This window comes from Podarcis pityusensis (assembly GCF_964106645.2).
Source record: "Podarcis pityusensis genome assembly, chromosome: 14".
Taxonomy (NCBI): domain Eukaryota; kingdom Metazoa; phylum Chordata; class Lepidosauria; order Squamata; family Lacertidae; genus Podarcis; species Podarcis pityusensis.
The window spans coordinates 524,006-539,170 of NC_138039.1; the positions used below are offsets into that span (position 1 = coordinate 524,006).

Genomic DNA, 15,165 nt, shown 5'->3' on the forward strand with positions numbered 1-15,165 from the left:
CAGCCTCCTGGTGCATATTGTGCTCACAAGGGAGCCTGTTTCGGGCAGGAGCCAAAGAAAGTGCCTGGAGAAGCAAGGTCAGTGTGCACGGCTTGCGCTGGAGGCTCTACTGGGCGGGGGCGGCCTCTGGTTGTGGGAACAATCATAGAATGGTGGCGTTGGAAGGAACCCAAAGGCCATCTAGTCCAACCCCCTTGCAAGCCAGGAATCTCAACTCAAGCATCCATGGCCATATCTATGAATAAGTACACACATAATATTCTGATGTTTCCTTTATTGCGGGCTTATTTGAAAATTTAATTTAAAATATCCTTAAATAGTGCCTAAGAAAAAATTCAACAAAGGCCGTCCTGCATTCAGTCATTAATCCTTGGTCTAAAATGTTGTCTGAAAAGATTAGTTACTTGCAACGGGTGCAAATAAGACAATAAACAGCAGATCTGCCGCCCAGCATCTTCAGAGGAGGGAGAGAATTTGGATGTTCTGAATGTGGATGTTTGGGGCGCCTGCGAGGGGCTCATTCTTCCTCCTCCTCCTCCTCCTCCTCTTGCTCTCCCGCCTCCAGCTCCCTGGGGGGCACCTGGATGCCCAGGATGGCCTCCACCCGCCAGAGTCTGCTCCGCACTTTCTGCAGCTGCGCCCTCAACTCCCGGAGGGACCTCAGGCACTCCTGGCATGTCCGAACGTCCCTTTTCCCTGCAGGGGGAAATAAAAAAAAGTAAGGTCTTAGATATATAGTAAAGAGTCATAAATGTACCAAGCAAACACATAAATATATAAACCACATGTCTGAAGCAGCACAGGAAAACAACCCTGAAACCATTCTGACTCCCAAACTGACCAAGTAGTTTCTCTGCAAGGAGGGAGGGGGTCAGAGAACCTTCCCATTGTCTCAGGAATTGGGAAAACGCCATCTCTAAGGAACGGCCAGACTACCAGGAAAGGCTATCAGATAAGGCATTATCAGATAACCTGCCAGACAGGAAAAACAACAGCATTCAAAGTTCTGTTGTAGACCACCTTGTCTGTGATGGATGTATGATGTTTCTGGCGCTGGTCTTGGACTCCAGGGCGGGCAATTTAAAATGTCTATATAAGGGCGGGCACACCTTTGTTCTGGGTCCTCCTCCTTTCCTGCGTGTGAGGGGAGCACCCTGTTGCAACAGATCAATAAAGATCAGGCTTTGCTTCTCAATATTCTCTGGTTGGCCTCTGTTCTTTTCTCCGACTGATGGAGAACCTACAAAGGACTCTATAAGGGCTCTTGTGTCCCCCATAAGGGAATGAGGGCAGATTTTTGTTTATTACAAGGAGAAGAGAGAAGGTGATGGGCTGGTGGATGAGGGCCCCTCCTTGTCCCGGGTGCTCCTGGCCCCTTCCCAGGTTGGGAGGCCAGTTGCTGTGCCTTTGCAATTGCTGTGGGTCGCTGTGATGTCAATGGGTTTTAGGGAATCTGTTATGTACTGAGTTGAATAGGATCCAAACTGCAGCAGTCTGATTGGTCCTAGAACAATAGGATTCAGAATGCAGCAGTCTGATTGGTCCTAGAACAATGCAGCAGTATGATTGGTTGGCAGGAACCACCCAATCATGCTCCAGATAGAAGTGAATCCACAACCTGATTGGCTTACAGTAGAATTCCGGAATTAGCCAATCATGTGCAGCCCATTGTGTAAATAATGTATATAAAGCAGATACTTTGAGGGGACCTTCATTCATTCCTCCTCACCACTATGAGCTGAATAAAGAGCATGAAATCACTTTGCGACTCTGAGTATATTTCAGAATCCATGGGCATTGAACTTTGAATAACAGAATGTCTGGGACGAGGTGGGATTCTGGCGGCTGCACCTCTGGCTGAAGGGTGTCTGCGTGCTCAAAGGAGGAAATCGGGCAGTTTGGGGCCTGGCTCTGGAAAAGACACAGAGGCTGGACTTGCTCTCTGTGCAAATCCAAAACGGATAGTTTTGGTGATGCACCAGGAACCCTAAAGGGAGGAAGGGGAATCCGTTGGAGCATGGGTAGGCAAACTAAGGCCCAGGGGCCAGATGCGGCCCAATCGCCTTCTCAATCCGGCCCGCGGACGTTCCGGGAATCAGCGTGTTTTTACATGAGTAGAATGTGTCCTTTTATTTAAAATGCACCTCTGGGTTATTTGTGGGGCATAGGAATTTGTCCTTCTTTTTTTCCAAAATATAGTCCGGCTCCCCACAAGGTCTGAGGGACAGTGGAGCGGCCCCCTGCTGAAAACGTTTGCTGACCCCTGCGGAGTGTTAATGCTGGGAGCCCCATCATCTTCTTCTCAGCCTGAATATACATGCAAAATAAGGTGTCGATGATCTGAAAGACCATCTCCATTGCTAGGACCTCCTCGGGAGCAAAGTTCTGCAGGGGTGAGGCCATCTTCCATGGTAGTTCCACTGGCCCTCAGAAGTATGGGGGACTGTGGCCTGGAGGGCAAGAGAGAGTGGGGAGACAGAGCCTTCTCTGTGTCAGCCCCCACATTGTGAAGATCCCTCCCTATGGAGTTGCACCTGGCACCTTCGTTGTGGGAGGTTTAATCTTTTTCACCTTAGCCTTTGCCATTTCTGTGGGACTCCTTTGGCTGAAATGTATGCTGTTCTCCACTGGAAACAGTTTTATCTGCATAGCAGGGGTTGGACTGGATGAGCCTCTGGGTTCCTTTCTGATTCTATACCTGTTTTTTTATAACTTTATATTATAGGAATGTCACCAACCCTGGGGCTTATTTATAAGGAATCTTGTAAACAGGATCAAAAGGAAGAGCCACGGGGGGAGCTTCTGTCTGGTACTTACGCTCCTGCAGCTGGTGGGCCTCAATTTCGAGCAAGGTCTCCAACGCTTTTTGCAGGACCCTGAGATCTGGCTGGAGGAGGGGTGGGGAGGGGGGAGGCGGGGAAAGCGGGTGGGGCGGGAGGGAGAAGCTGGAGGTGGTGGGCGTGATGGAGACCACCTCCCCAGAGCTGGAGGCCGAAGTCGACTCCAAAGTGGGCTTCGAAGATGACAGGCTTGGGCCTGGGGAGCTTTGGCAGACACCTGCAAGAAACGGGAGGGTGGGGCAGTGGAAAGCATAAATTTGGCAGGCATGGAAGGCCAGCAGCCCCCAGCATCCACCCGCTTGACCCCCCTCCCCCGTTTACCATTTTAAGCTGATTTCACGCCACAAGAGGAACTTGGAGGCCAGCAAAACAGAAAGGAATGGGGGCATTTTGTCAGAGCCTGGCCAAGGATGTGTTAAGTATTGTTTAATTGTACGTTGAAATGGAAAATGGCTCTGTATATGTATTGCTAAAGGTTTAACATTGGAAAATTCCATTGAGGTCAACTAGAGCTCTCAGAATGCCTAACAGGTTAATGGTCAGCTGCTGATGTAGCTGTGCTGCTCTGACATGAGGTGTTTAACATAGATCACCTGAGAAAGGTATTCAGTTACAAATCTCCATTTCAGGTCTGTGAGTTAGTCTTTGTTCTTAGGCCACCGGAGAAAAAGTGTGTGCTTCATCTCTCTCCAGGAACACAGCTAAGGTAGTCCGTGTGTGGGAAACACAGAGCGTTGTTTTCAGTTCCAGGTGAAGTAATTTCCTATTTCTAAGATGTTGTTCCTATGCTTGGACAAGCACATGATATTATGCAACTATCTGATGTAACATTATTTGCTTTTTTGTCTGTTTTGAACAAGTTCTGTTAGTAAAGCTTTGGAACCATATTTTTGGACTGGACAGTTTTTATTTCAATAAGAGCCTGTTTATGTTCATCCTATTTATTTGAGTGTCGAAATGTGTGCACCACTTGGATTGTAATAAACCTTCTAAGTAATTTGCAAAAAAAAAAAAAAAAAAAAAAGAAGAAGCTGCAATGTTAACATTATAAATCAAGACGGTTAAAATCCATTTGGCAAATATTTGAAACCCGCAGCAACTTCCGAAGAGGCGCACCAGGGCTGCTGGCTTGACGCTGCAGGCGGACCTCTGTGCGAATGAGCCTCCGCCGGGTGCGGCAGATCTGGAGGCTGGCAGCCCGCAGGGAGCGCGGGAACTGATGGCAAGCGCTGCGGATCTTCACTTCTGAAATTGGGAAGCGAGAAGGAGAGGGAAAGGATCAGACCCCTGGCAAGAGGGTTCCCCGGCTGGAGGCCAGGAGGTGCCCCTCTCCAAGACTTACCTGCCTGAAGGTACTGGCCCTGCATCTCCTTGAGGACCTGCAGATGCTTCTGCAGAAGCAACAGGGAGCCCCTGGTGGGGTCCAGGAGGGTCTCCGCAGGGGGGCTGGTCAGGAGCGGCTTGACCTCCTGCTGTTGGGGCTCTGGATCAGGGGCAGGAGGAGTCGCAGGAGCAGCAGGGAGGGTTTCTGCAGGAGGAAAGAAAGGTGACTAGCAAGAAAGAGCAGGTGACAGCTGGCCCAGTTGGCTCTGGCCCTGACCTGCCTCCTCTGCAACAGGGGTCAGGCTGGTGAGGGACAGGGGGCAGGTTTCCTTGGCAGCCCCCCGTGGGGCAAACGTCCCCAAGCAGAGCCCAGCATGTTGGTGGGGTGGGGTATGAATTTGGGTAGTGATCTGGGTTGCTGGACTAGACACCCCCAGATCCCCACTCACCCCCTTCCTGTGGCTCCTCTTTCGTCTTCGGCAGCCTGGAAAGAAGCAAGGAATGCTCTTTGCAGCAGGAGGGCACTGGGAATGCCCCCCAGGATGTCAAGGAGAACGAGTCACCCCCTTCCCAATTCCTCCTGGCTGTGGGACACGCACAGCACCCTCCCCAAACGACCCCGGCGGCCCTGGCTGTCTGTCTGCCCTAGACCTTCCAGGCATGGGCCAGATGAGCAGCTTCTCCCTGCTGAAGAAACATCCACCACTTCCGTCCGGGGTCAAACCCTCCTCAATTGGAAGCTGATACTTTCTTATCAAAGGTACATTCAAGGGCACGAAAGAGCCACTCACTTTGTGTTGTTTTCAGATCTGCTCCTGTGGAAGGAGAAAGAGGAGGAAAACATTGAGGCGAATTTCTTGGAAGGAAATTTAATGCAGACAGGGTAGCCAAAATAGCCAAACTAACAGCAAAAATTCGACATCAGGGTGACGAAACATATCAAAAAGAATGGGAAAAATTTATGTTTAAGAAGGAAGGAGGGAAGTCAGCTCCGGGGAGCAAGAACAAATGTGAAATATAATGTATGTGTATGTATAGTATGTAACTAAAAACTCAATAAAGATCATCTAAAAAAACTACGGAAATTTAATGCAGACAAATGCAACTGTGCACTGGAGTCGGGGCCGGATTTAGGTTGGATGCGGCCCTCAGGTACCAAAGGTAAAGGGGCCCTTTATATGTCCAGCTGTCCTTTGTCAGCAACAAATTGTCACTATTTTTTTGTGTTGAATATATGCTTAATAATAATAATAATTTATTATTTATACCCTGCCGATGTGGCTGGGTGGCTTCCAACAAAAGATTAAAAATACATCAAAACATCAATCATTAAAAACTTCCCTAAACAGGGCTGCCTTCAGATGTCTTCTAATCGTCAGATAGTTCATTTCTTTGACATCTGGTGGGAGGCCGTTCCGCAGGGCGGGCGCCACTACTGAGAAGGCCCTCTGCCTGGTAATTGATGAACCTAATAGATACCTAAAGCCATTTGCACATCTTGCCCTGCAACCAGTCCATGCAGAATGTAGGCACCCTATATATAGAAACGAGCAAACCAGTGATATTTTAGGGAGCAGGCTAGTAGGTGGGGCCCATGACTTACATCATGGGTAGGCAAACTAAGGCCCGGGGGCCGAATCTGGCCCAATCGCCTTCTAAATCCAGTCCACAGACAGTCTGGGAATCCGCGTGTTTTTACATGAGTAGAATGTGTCCTTTTATTTAAAATGCATCTCTGGGTTATTTGTGGGGCATAGGAATTCGTTCATTATTTTTTTCAAAATATAGTCGTCCCCCCCCCCCCCAAGGCCTGAGGGACAGTGGACCGGCCCACGGCTGAAAAAGTTTGCTGTCCCCTGACTTACATCATAGGAGCCTACACAACACAAAAGACTGTTGCTGTAAGTAGGTTTTATTTTGCTTTTTATCTTGCATTTTGGAAATGCACATCCAGTTGTTGTTTTTCCTTTAATTTTGGGGGGCGCCCCAAGAGAGCGGGGCCCGAAGCTACAGCTAGTTTAGCTTATAGGTGAATCCGGCACGGGAGAACAACCGGAGTCTTTAAATCCTCGAGAAAGCTGCCGGGCTCCGTGTGGTCGTGATCCCGCATCTCTCCAGCAGGAGGAGGAAAAGGATCTGTTTGCCTTTTGCAAGCGGTGCCATTTCTCTCTCGCTGAGCTCTGGAACCGAAGGGATGTCTGGCGGCTGCAGACGCACGCAAAGGACCTTCCTGCTAACAGGGATTTTTTTGCTCTCGGTCGATCTCCTGTGCCTCTGCCTAGATCCATACAGCACCGAAGGGCGCAAGTTCCCTGTAAGTAAACCTTTCTATTCTTACTTGAAAAGCTGGTCTGATTGTTGGGGAGCAAATCCCAAGCGCCCGGAGAAGAGTCCCAAAAGAGGCTTCGCCGCCTGGTCGCTGCTGGATGGCTGGGCAAACGAGGCAACTCCGCGGCGAGAGGCTTTCAGGCGAGAGCCAAGTCTCGTGGATTTGAACGCGGGTCCCGGGGTTGTTGCAAATGCACGTGGGGGGCAGCCGAGGTAGATTTAGGGGAGTGTGAGGGGCGCGGAACCGGGGAGAGGGCGCTGCTGGGCGCGCCCCCACCATGCCTGAGAGAAGAAGCAGCGCCAGAGGCGAAGGTGCTGAAACTGGAGAGCCGGAGATCCGCCGCTGGTAGCAGGGATCCCTAGGAAAGCTCTGTAACATCGGTCCATTTGCCACGTTGGGGAAGGTCTGCCACGCAGTGGGGAGAGCGTCTGCTTTGCGTGCAGAAGGTCCCAGGATCAGGCCCCCCGGGAAAGATGCCTCCTGGCCTGAACCCCTGGACAGCGCCTGCCAGTCTGGCTTGAAAGGGCTGAGCCAGGGTCAAGTTTATCCTAGATCTCTCAACATTTTTATTAAGTGCAGTGGACACTCGGGTTGCGAACGTGATCCGTGCAGGACGCGCAGGTTGCGATTCGGCACTTCTGTGCATGCACAAAGCGTGATTTAGTGTTTCTGCACATGCGCGAGCGCCGAAACCCAAAAGTACCCCGTTCCGGTACTTCTGGGTTTCGGCACATCCGTAACCCCAAAACACGCAACCTGAAGCGTCTGTAACCCGACGTAGGACTGTACATTGTAATATTTATTTATATCTTAGAATAGGTAGTTGAGGATCAATTTATTCTTGTTCTTTGTAAATTTTGTAAATGAAATAAAGTGAAAGGAAGGAAGGAAGGAAGGAAGGAAGGAAGGAAGGAAGGAAGATCGGGCTGAGCTAGAGGAGCCTGACTGCACCAGGAGGCACTGTCCTGTTTTCATCAGCCTCCTGGTACTCAGAACCATGGAGGGGGTGGGAAAGGAGGGAGGCCCCAACCAAAGAAGAATGGTAACTGAAGTTGACAGAATATGCGCAGTTTGCAGACTTAACATATAGAATAAGAAAACAAGAAGAAGATACGTTTAGAGAAGGCTGGAAAACATTTCTGGAATATATGGGGAATAATTGTGTACAGCGGGAAACACTGGCAGAATTAAGGTAAATTCAACGGCGTAAATAAGCTTTGATGGATGCAATAATGGAATACAGAATGGTATAGTTTTTGTAAAATAAGCTGGGGCTTATGAAAATGAACCATGGAAAGAGAAGCAGGGAGGGGAGGGCCTTCTCGGTGGTGGCGCCCTCCCATCAGATGTCAAGGAAATAAACAACTATCTGACATTTAGAAGACATCTGAAGGCAGCCCTCTTTAGGGAAGTTTTTAATGACTGATGTTTTGATGTATTTATAAGCTTTTGTTGGAAGCCACGCAGAGTGGCTGGGAAAACCCAGCCAGATGGGCAGGGTAGAAATAAAAAAATATTATTGTTGTTATTGGTATCTTAAGGATGTATAAATGAGTATTTCAAATTGTAAAACAGAAAATTTAATTTCAGAAGTTATATATAGAACCATGGAGGGGGAGGGGGGAGCAGAAAATGATTCCAATGCATTTCATGTCTGGCAACCAATGCGCCCCTTTGGTTTCGGATAGTACATGGGTAGACGGGGTGAAAAAGCCCAGGGCACAGATTTTCTGGGGGCTCATTTACCCAAAGTATTTAGCATGAACTCTGGAAGTGTCTACTCGACTCTGACAATATACACCAGGATGCTTAGCTTGGCCAGAATCAAGTAGACACTTCCAGGGTTCGTGCCAAATCCGTTCCTTCTGGCCAGGGGCGTGGTGCTCTTTGCCAGAGCCTGGGAAGGCTGCATGTCCACACGTACCAGGCAGGGGCAGAGCGTACTTGCCCAGCCCTCGCCACCCACTTCTACAGGTGGGTGTTCACGCACCAGTGGCAGCAAGGACTGGGGAGGGCGGAGGGTGATCTTCACCCCCCCGGCCCCCGCCCAGTGCCTGAGCACCCGCTTGGTGGCAGTGAGGGCTGGCCGAGCGCAGAGGGTGAAGATAATGTCCGCACTCACCCAGCCCTCACCACTGGAGCCTGGCAGGGTGGGCACAATGGGGATCTCTGAAGGGGGTGCCTGGTTCGCGCCCCAATTGTGCGCCCAGGGACCCCCACGCTAGGCCACTGCTTCTGGCAAATAAGCCACCCTACCCACAAGAGAGCTGTGAAAATTTGTGCCCCAGGCTTTTGAGACTCGTCTACGGTAGACGAGTGACAGATTTATCTATAAGCTAAACAAGCCGTAGCTTAGGGCCCCACTCTCTTGGGGGGCCCCCAAAAAATTAAAGGGGGTGAAGGAATGAGTTTCTGTGTAGTAAGTTTAAAAACTGACTCAACCCCCCCTTTTTTTGTTCTTTCAAAAGAGAGCACTTTTAAATGCATAAAATTTGAACTGTTGAGCAAAACCATAATAAGGACACAACTGCATAAACAGTTCTCTCCTTTATCAGTCACAGCAAGGGATGGGCTTGGCTCTCCAGGGGAACAAAGAAAACACGTCAGAACTTTATCTTATGTGCTGACCACAAAATACACGCAAGACCAATGTCCGGGAAAAATGCCAAAAGCGTGTTCCCGGAGATTATGACGTCTTCCCAGATAAGAGTAGGAAGAGGAAGATCCTTTTATGGTCAGAAGTACAGGAAGGAAGATCCTTTTATGGTTGAGAGTACCAGAACAGGAACATATGTGATGTCAACCTGCGTATACAAGTTGACGTGGCTGGGGAAGGGGGAGAGGATGCCTGGAGGGTATATATACTGCATGAAACTTGTCATTTCTTTGGACTTGCTGTGGACTTGATCACGCAAGTGCCTTCTGCTATCCGGAGAAGAAGAAGAAGAGGAGTTTGGATTTGATATCCCGCCTTTCACTCCCCTTCAGGAGTCTCAAAGCGGCTCACATTCTCCTTTCCCTTCCTCCCCCACAACAAACACTCTGTGAGGTGAGTGGGGCTGGGAGACTTCAGAGAAGTGTGACTGGCCCAAGGTCACCCAGCAGCTGCATGTGGAGGAGTGGAGACGCGAACCCGGTTCCCCAGATTACGAGACTACCGCTCTTAACCACTACACCACACTGGAGAGCAGAATAAACTCTTTCTTTGAACCAACTCGGTGTCATTTGACTTCCTTCCTCCTGTCCCGGAGCAACGCAGACTCAATTGGTGAACTCCAATAAGGCTACAGCGGGAAGACTGGATGTACATTTCCAAAATATAAGAAACAAATAAAATAAAGCCTACCTACAGCAAGAGTGTTGTGTAGGCTCCTCTGGTGTAAGTCATGGGCCCCGCCTGCTCCCTCAAATATCCCTGCTTTGCTCCTTTCTATATATAGGGTGCCTACATTCTGCATGAACTGGCTGCATGGCAACATGGGCAAATGGCTTGAGATACCTATTAGGTCCACAAATTACCGTATAGCATATATTCTCTTCCCACCTTGGATCAAATCTATGCTTCCAGGTGTCATAAAAAAGCTGCAGAGATAGTGCAGTATAGTACACCCCCCCCCCCCCCCCAGAAATGATCTCTTTCAGCTTCTGCCTACAGAGTTATTAAAACTAGGACTAGCCGCCTGAGAAACAGTTTCTATCCAAATGCGATTTTGTTTTTTAAACACAGTGTAAGGTAGTCTCTATGGGAGTATATTGTATTTAATTATGGGGTATCAGAGTTTTTAGGGGGTTAACCAGGCTTATTGGTTTTTGAATGTCTGATGTAGATTTTTTTTCAATTTCGTTGTTCTGTATGGGACAATGACAATAAAGATTATCGTATCGTATATTCAACACAAAAAACAGCGACCGTTTGTTGTTGACAAAGGACAGCTGGACATATAAAGGGCCCCATTACCTTCAGTAACTGAGGGCCTCATCAGACCTAAATCCGGCCCTGCGTCTACCCATGTGCTATCTGAAACCAAAGGGGAGCATTGGTTCACAAATGTGAATTTTCCCCCACCTCTCCACCCCACTAATGAGGCCAGGAATCTTTATTTTTAGGGAAGGACCGTGGCTCGGTTCAGAATGCCCCAGGCTGCACCCAAGGCATTGTCAGGTCGACTTGAGAAGGTCCTTCGCCTGACACTCCTGCCGCTCAGAATAATTGACAATACGGAGCTTGACGGATCTGAAAGGCTTGACTCCCCACCAGGGAACCAGTCTGGAGGGGGTGAGCCAGAGAGCAGGCGGATGTCAAGAGCCAAAACCAAAACTGCCTGAGCCCCTGAGCCCAGGGGGCAGGGGCCAAGGAAAGGGGGGGCGGGCGTGGGGGGGCTGCCCCAGGTGCCATCATGGAGGGGGGTGACAAATTATCAAGCAACAATTACTGCCCTACCAGGGCAGTTCATAAAAAACTTTTTTTAAAAAAATGCCTGCTCCAAAGGTCTTATCTTACTACACTAGGGATTATATAGCTACATATGAAATTTCACGCATATCAGTTAATATATTGATCCTCCTCCACGAAAATAGCCGTTTACTTGGCCATTTTCCTTTGTCGTAAAGGCTGAAATTTCAACAAAGCACGTGCCTTTGCTAGACTCTTTTCAGGCACCTGCTAGAAGCATTCTTCTTTAGACAAGCATACCTAGATGCTTAGGAAATTGAAGTAATTTTAATCTTAATATTTTAGCTTTTGTATGTTTTAAAGTAGGATTGTTAATTTTTCTTGATTTTACTGCTGTGGTGTTTTGTTGTTGTTTTGGTAAACCACTATGCAGGTTTTTAAAATAAATTTTATTAAATAAATAAGTAATAAATAGAAATAAAATAACATAAGCCAAAACACAATCAATCTTGTAGATTTAAGAATCTGTCCATAGTCGCCTGATTGTTATCAGAGGCTCAGAATCCATGTTCCTTTGTAAGAAAACCATTACGTAAAACCATTTTTGCAGGCAAAAAAAATTAAAATCAATGTGTGGGGGGCATGACAATAAATTTTCCGCACCACGTACCACCTGACCTTCCTATGCCTCTGCCAGGGGGTGGCAGGTTCAAGCCATCGATTTGGCCGGGGCCAGAATCCTCCATCAGAGTGAGGCCAAGACAATCTCAAGAGATGGGGAGCTTCCCAGCCGGCCGTCAGCCTCTGACTCCCAGGCAGGCTTAGTGAGTCTCTCCCAGCAGCCTTTCCCTCCTCAAAGCAGAGCCGGGACCTCCGATTCATTTGGTGTGGATCCTTTTCCCGCTTGCCTTCTGAAGTCTACCCCAGGGCAACAGGCAGGCCAGTGTCCTGCAGAAGCCCAGAGGGGGGCCTTGAAGGGGGCTGACAGCAACTGGTCCCTTCCCTTTCTCGCCCCGATCTGGCCACAGTGATCCATGCGATGGTCACCTCCAGGCTTGACTACTGTAATTCGCTCTACATGGGGCTGCCCTTGAGACCGACCCAGAAACTCCAGCGGGTGTAGAATGCCGCGGCGAGACTTCTTACAGGGTCCTCGCCATGGGATCACGTTCCCCCGGTGCTGCGCTGGCTCCCGGTGGAGTACAGGGTCAGGTTTAAGGAGCTGGTTTTCACTTTTAAAGCCCTATGCGGCCTAGGACCCTCGTACCTACAAGACCGCCTCTCCTGGTATGTCCCACGGAGGACCTTAAGGTCCATAAATGACAATATTTTGGAGGTCCCAAGCTGCAAGGAGGTTAGATTGGTCTCAACTAGGGCCAGGGCCTTTTCAGTACTGGCCCCAACTTGGTGGAACACTCTGTCACAAGAGACTAGGGCCCTGCGGGACTTGACATCTTTCCGCAGGGCCTGCAAGACAGAGCTGTTTCCACCTGGCCTTTGGTTTGGACTCAGTCCGACCCTTATGTTTCCCTCCTCTTATGGTTTCGATCTATGGGCTACTATTAAAATGAGGCTGCATTTTAAATTGTATTCTAACCCGTATTTTAAATTGGTTCCCCCCCCCCCATTGTTTTAATTGTAATTTTATTGGTGTTAGCCGCCCTGAGCCCAGCCCTGGCCAGGGAGGGTGGGGTATAAATAATAATAATAATAATTATTATTATTATTATTATTATTATTATTATTATTATCATGTGGTGCTTCTGCTGCAAAGGACTAGCCCCTTGAATGCAATTTAAGACACTGTAAATGCACCCAAGGAAGGAGCACCCAAGAGGGCATGTGTGGGCCCTGGAGAGGTGGGCTTGTATTTTAGGGTGGAGTGTAGGATGGGCTCCCAGGATTCCTCATCCTATTTGTGGATGGAGAAATTGGGGGCAGCGGGGAGCATTTTTCTGAATATTTGCTGGGTTGGGTGGGGTTCTCCTGCAAACTGAACGGAGACGAGAAAGAAAACTCTCCGAATATTCACCAGGGAAACTTTTGTCTCACATAACAGCCTGCACAGGAGTTAGAAGAGTCAGATAACAATTCAAAGTGTTGGTGCTGACCTTGAAAGCCCTAAACGGCCTCAGCCCAGTATACCTGAAGGGGCGTCTCCTCCCCCATTGTTCAGCCCAGACACTGAGGTCCAGCTCCGAGGGCCTTCTGGCGGTTCCCTCCCTGCAAGAAGTGAGGTTACAGGGAACCAAGCAGGGAGCCTTTTCGGTGGTGGCGCCCGCCCTGTGGAACCAGATGTCAAAGAGAACAACAACTACCAGACTATTAGAAAACATCTGAAGGCAGCCCTGTTTAGGGAAGTTTTTTAATGTTTGATGCTGTATTCTGCTTTTAATTCTGTTGGGAGCTGCCCAGAGTGGCTGGGGAAACCCTGCCAGATGGACCGGGTATAAATAATAAATTTATTTATTATTATTATTATTATTATTATTATTATTATTATTATTACCAAAGATTGTCTTTGGGCATTGGGGGACAGAAAAGGCTTCAGGTGTCTCCCCTCTCCCCCCCTGACTTTACCTTCTGTGGCAGCAGGTGAAACAGCCGGCCATGGTGCCACCACAGGGGAGGCAGAAACCCGTTCCCTCGGCTTTCAACGGATCCAAAGAAGGCAGTTCTCCAAAGGAGACAGGTGTCTGCGATGTCAGCTGATCTAAGGGTCCTTTCAAGCAACCCTCCTGGTCTCCTGGGAAACAGGGTTCCGCAGCCTATTGTAAGGTCAGAGCCTGGCCAGGGATTGGCCCCGAGGGACGCTGGGCTCCCGGCCTGGGTCACCACTTGGTACCTTCAGGCAGGTGGATCTGGGCTCCCCTTTTAGCCACCCCCAAATGCCCCCAAAGGAAATAAAGCAGACCACAACTGTTATCCACTTCCCAGCACCTCCTTCAAACTCACCTGCTCACCCAGGTGTTGCCCGACTCATTTGTGTCTCACAAACATGCCTCCCTTCATTGAGGGCATCTCACAAAAGGAGCCACTGCAGAAGAAACCAGAGGCCTTTCTCCTGGGCATAGTCGGCCAATCGGTGTTAAAAAAGGACAGAACTTTCTTTATGTATGCTACAATAGCAGCAAGAATACTTATTGCAAAGCATTGGAAGACACAAGACTTACCCACACTGGAGGAATGGCAGATGAAATTGATGGACTATATGGAATTGGCAGAAATGACTGGCAGAATCCGTGACCAGGGAGAAGAGTCGGTGGAAGAAGATTGGAAGAAATTTAAAGACTATTTACAGAAATACTGCAAAATTAATGAATGTTAGAATGATGTTGGATTGAAGTTAAGTGGTTTCTAGCTGTACAGGTACAAAAGAATATGGAAAAATTGGTTTTTAATATGTAAAAATTTAAAGTTATAATATATCAAGATTAAAGATTAGGATTAAAAAGGAGGGAAAGGAATTGTTGGATTAACAAATTGAATTGGAATACAAAAGAGGGAGGTATGAGGAGGTCCGGGAAAAAAGTAAATGTAAAAGAAGTGATGAAAAGATGGAATTGTTTTTAACTGTTTTTTTCTTTTTTCTACTTTGTATTTTTCCTTTTTATTGTTAATTTTTTATTAATGTGATTTTTCTTCTTTTGAAACTTTAATAAATATTATTTTTTTTTAAAAAAAGGAGCCACTGCAGAAAATCCTTCCAGTGGCCGAGGGGGGGCCGATTTGTCTTACGGAGCCACTTTCTCTCTTCACCTTCAGTCACCAGAGGCTTGGGAGGGAAGCTGCGCACCTGCCAGCCATATGGTTGACAGGGCCTGCAAGATGGAGCTGTTCATAGAATCATAGAGTTGGAAGAGACCACAAGGGCCATCGAGTCCAACCCCCTGCCAAGCAGGAAACACCATCAGAGCACTCCTGACATATGGTTGTCAAGCCTCTGCTTAAAGACCTCCAAAGAAGGAGACTCCACCACACTCCTTGGCAGCAAATTCCACTGTCAAACAGCTCTTACTGTCAGGAAGTTCTTCCTAATGTTTAGGTGGAATCTTCTTTCTTGTAGTTTGGATCCATTGCTCCGTGTCCGCTTCTCTGGAGCAGCAGAAAACAACCTTTCTCCCTCCTCTATGTGACATCCTTTTATATATTTGAACATGGCTATCATATCACCCCTTAACCTCCTCTTCTCCAGGCTAAACATGCCCAGCTCCCTTAGCCGTTCCTCATAAGGCATCGTTTCCAGGCCTTTGACCATTTTGGTTGCCCTCCTCTGGACA

General features: G+C 48.3%; 1 protein-coding gene across 1 annotated transcript; it reads right to left on the reverse strand.

Moving 5' to 3' along the window:
* Positions 1-259: 259 nt before the first annotated feature.
* LOC308462461 (uncharacterized protein) lies at positions 260-13,613 on the reverse strand. Its single transcript, XM_080980115.1, has 7 exons — positions 13,466-13,613; positions 4,955-4,978; positions 4,613-4,647; positions 4,183-4,368; positions 3,957-4,085; positions 2,818-3,057; positions 260-696 (listed from the first exon to the last, which is right to left on the reverse strand). Exons 1-7 carry the CDS (start codon positions 13,495-13,497, stop codon positions 518-520), a joined length of 825 nt encoding a protein of 274 aa, XP_080836241.1. The 5' UTR covers positions 13,498-13,613; the 3' UTR covers positions 260-517.
* Between the last annotated feature and the right edge of the window lie 1,552 nt (positions 13,614-15,165).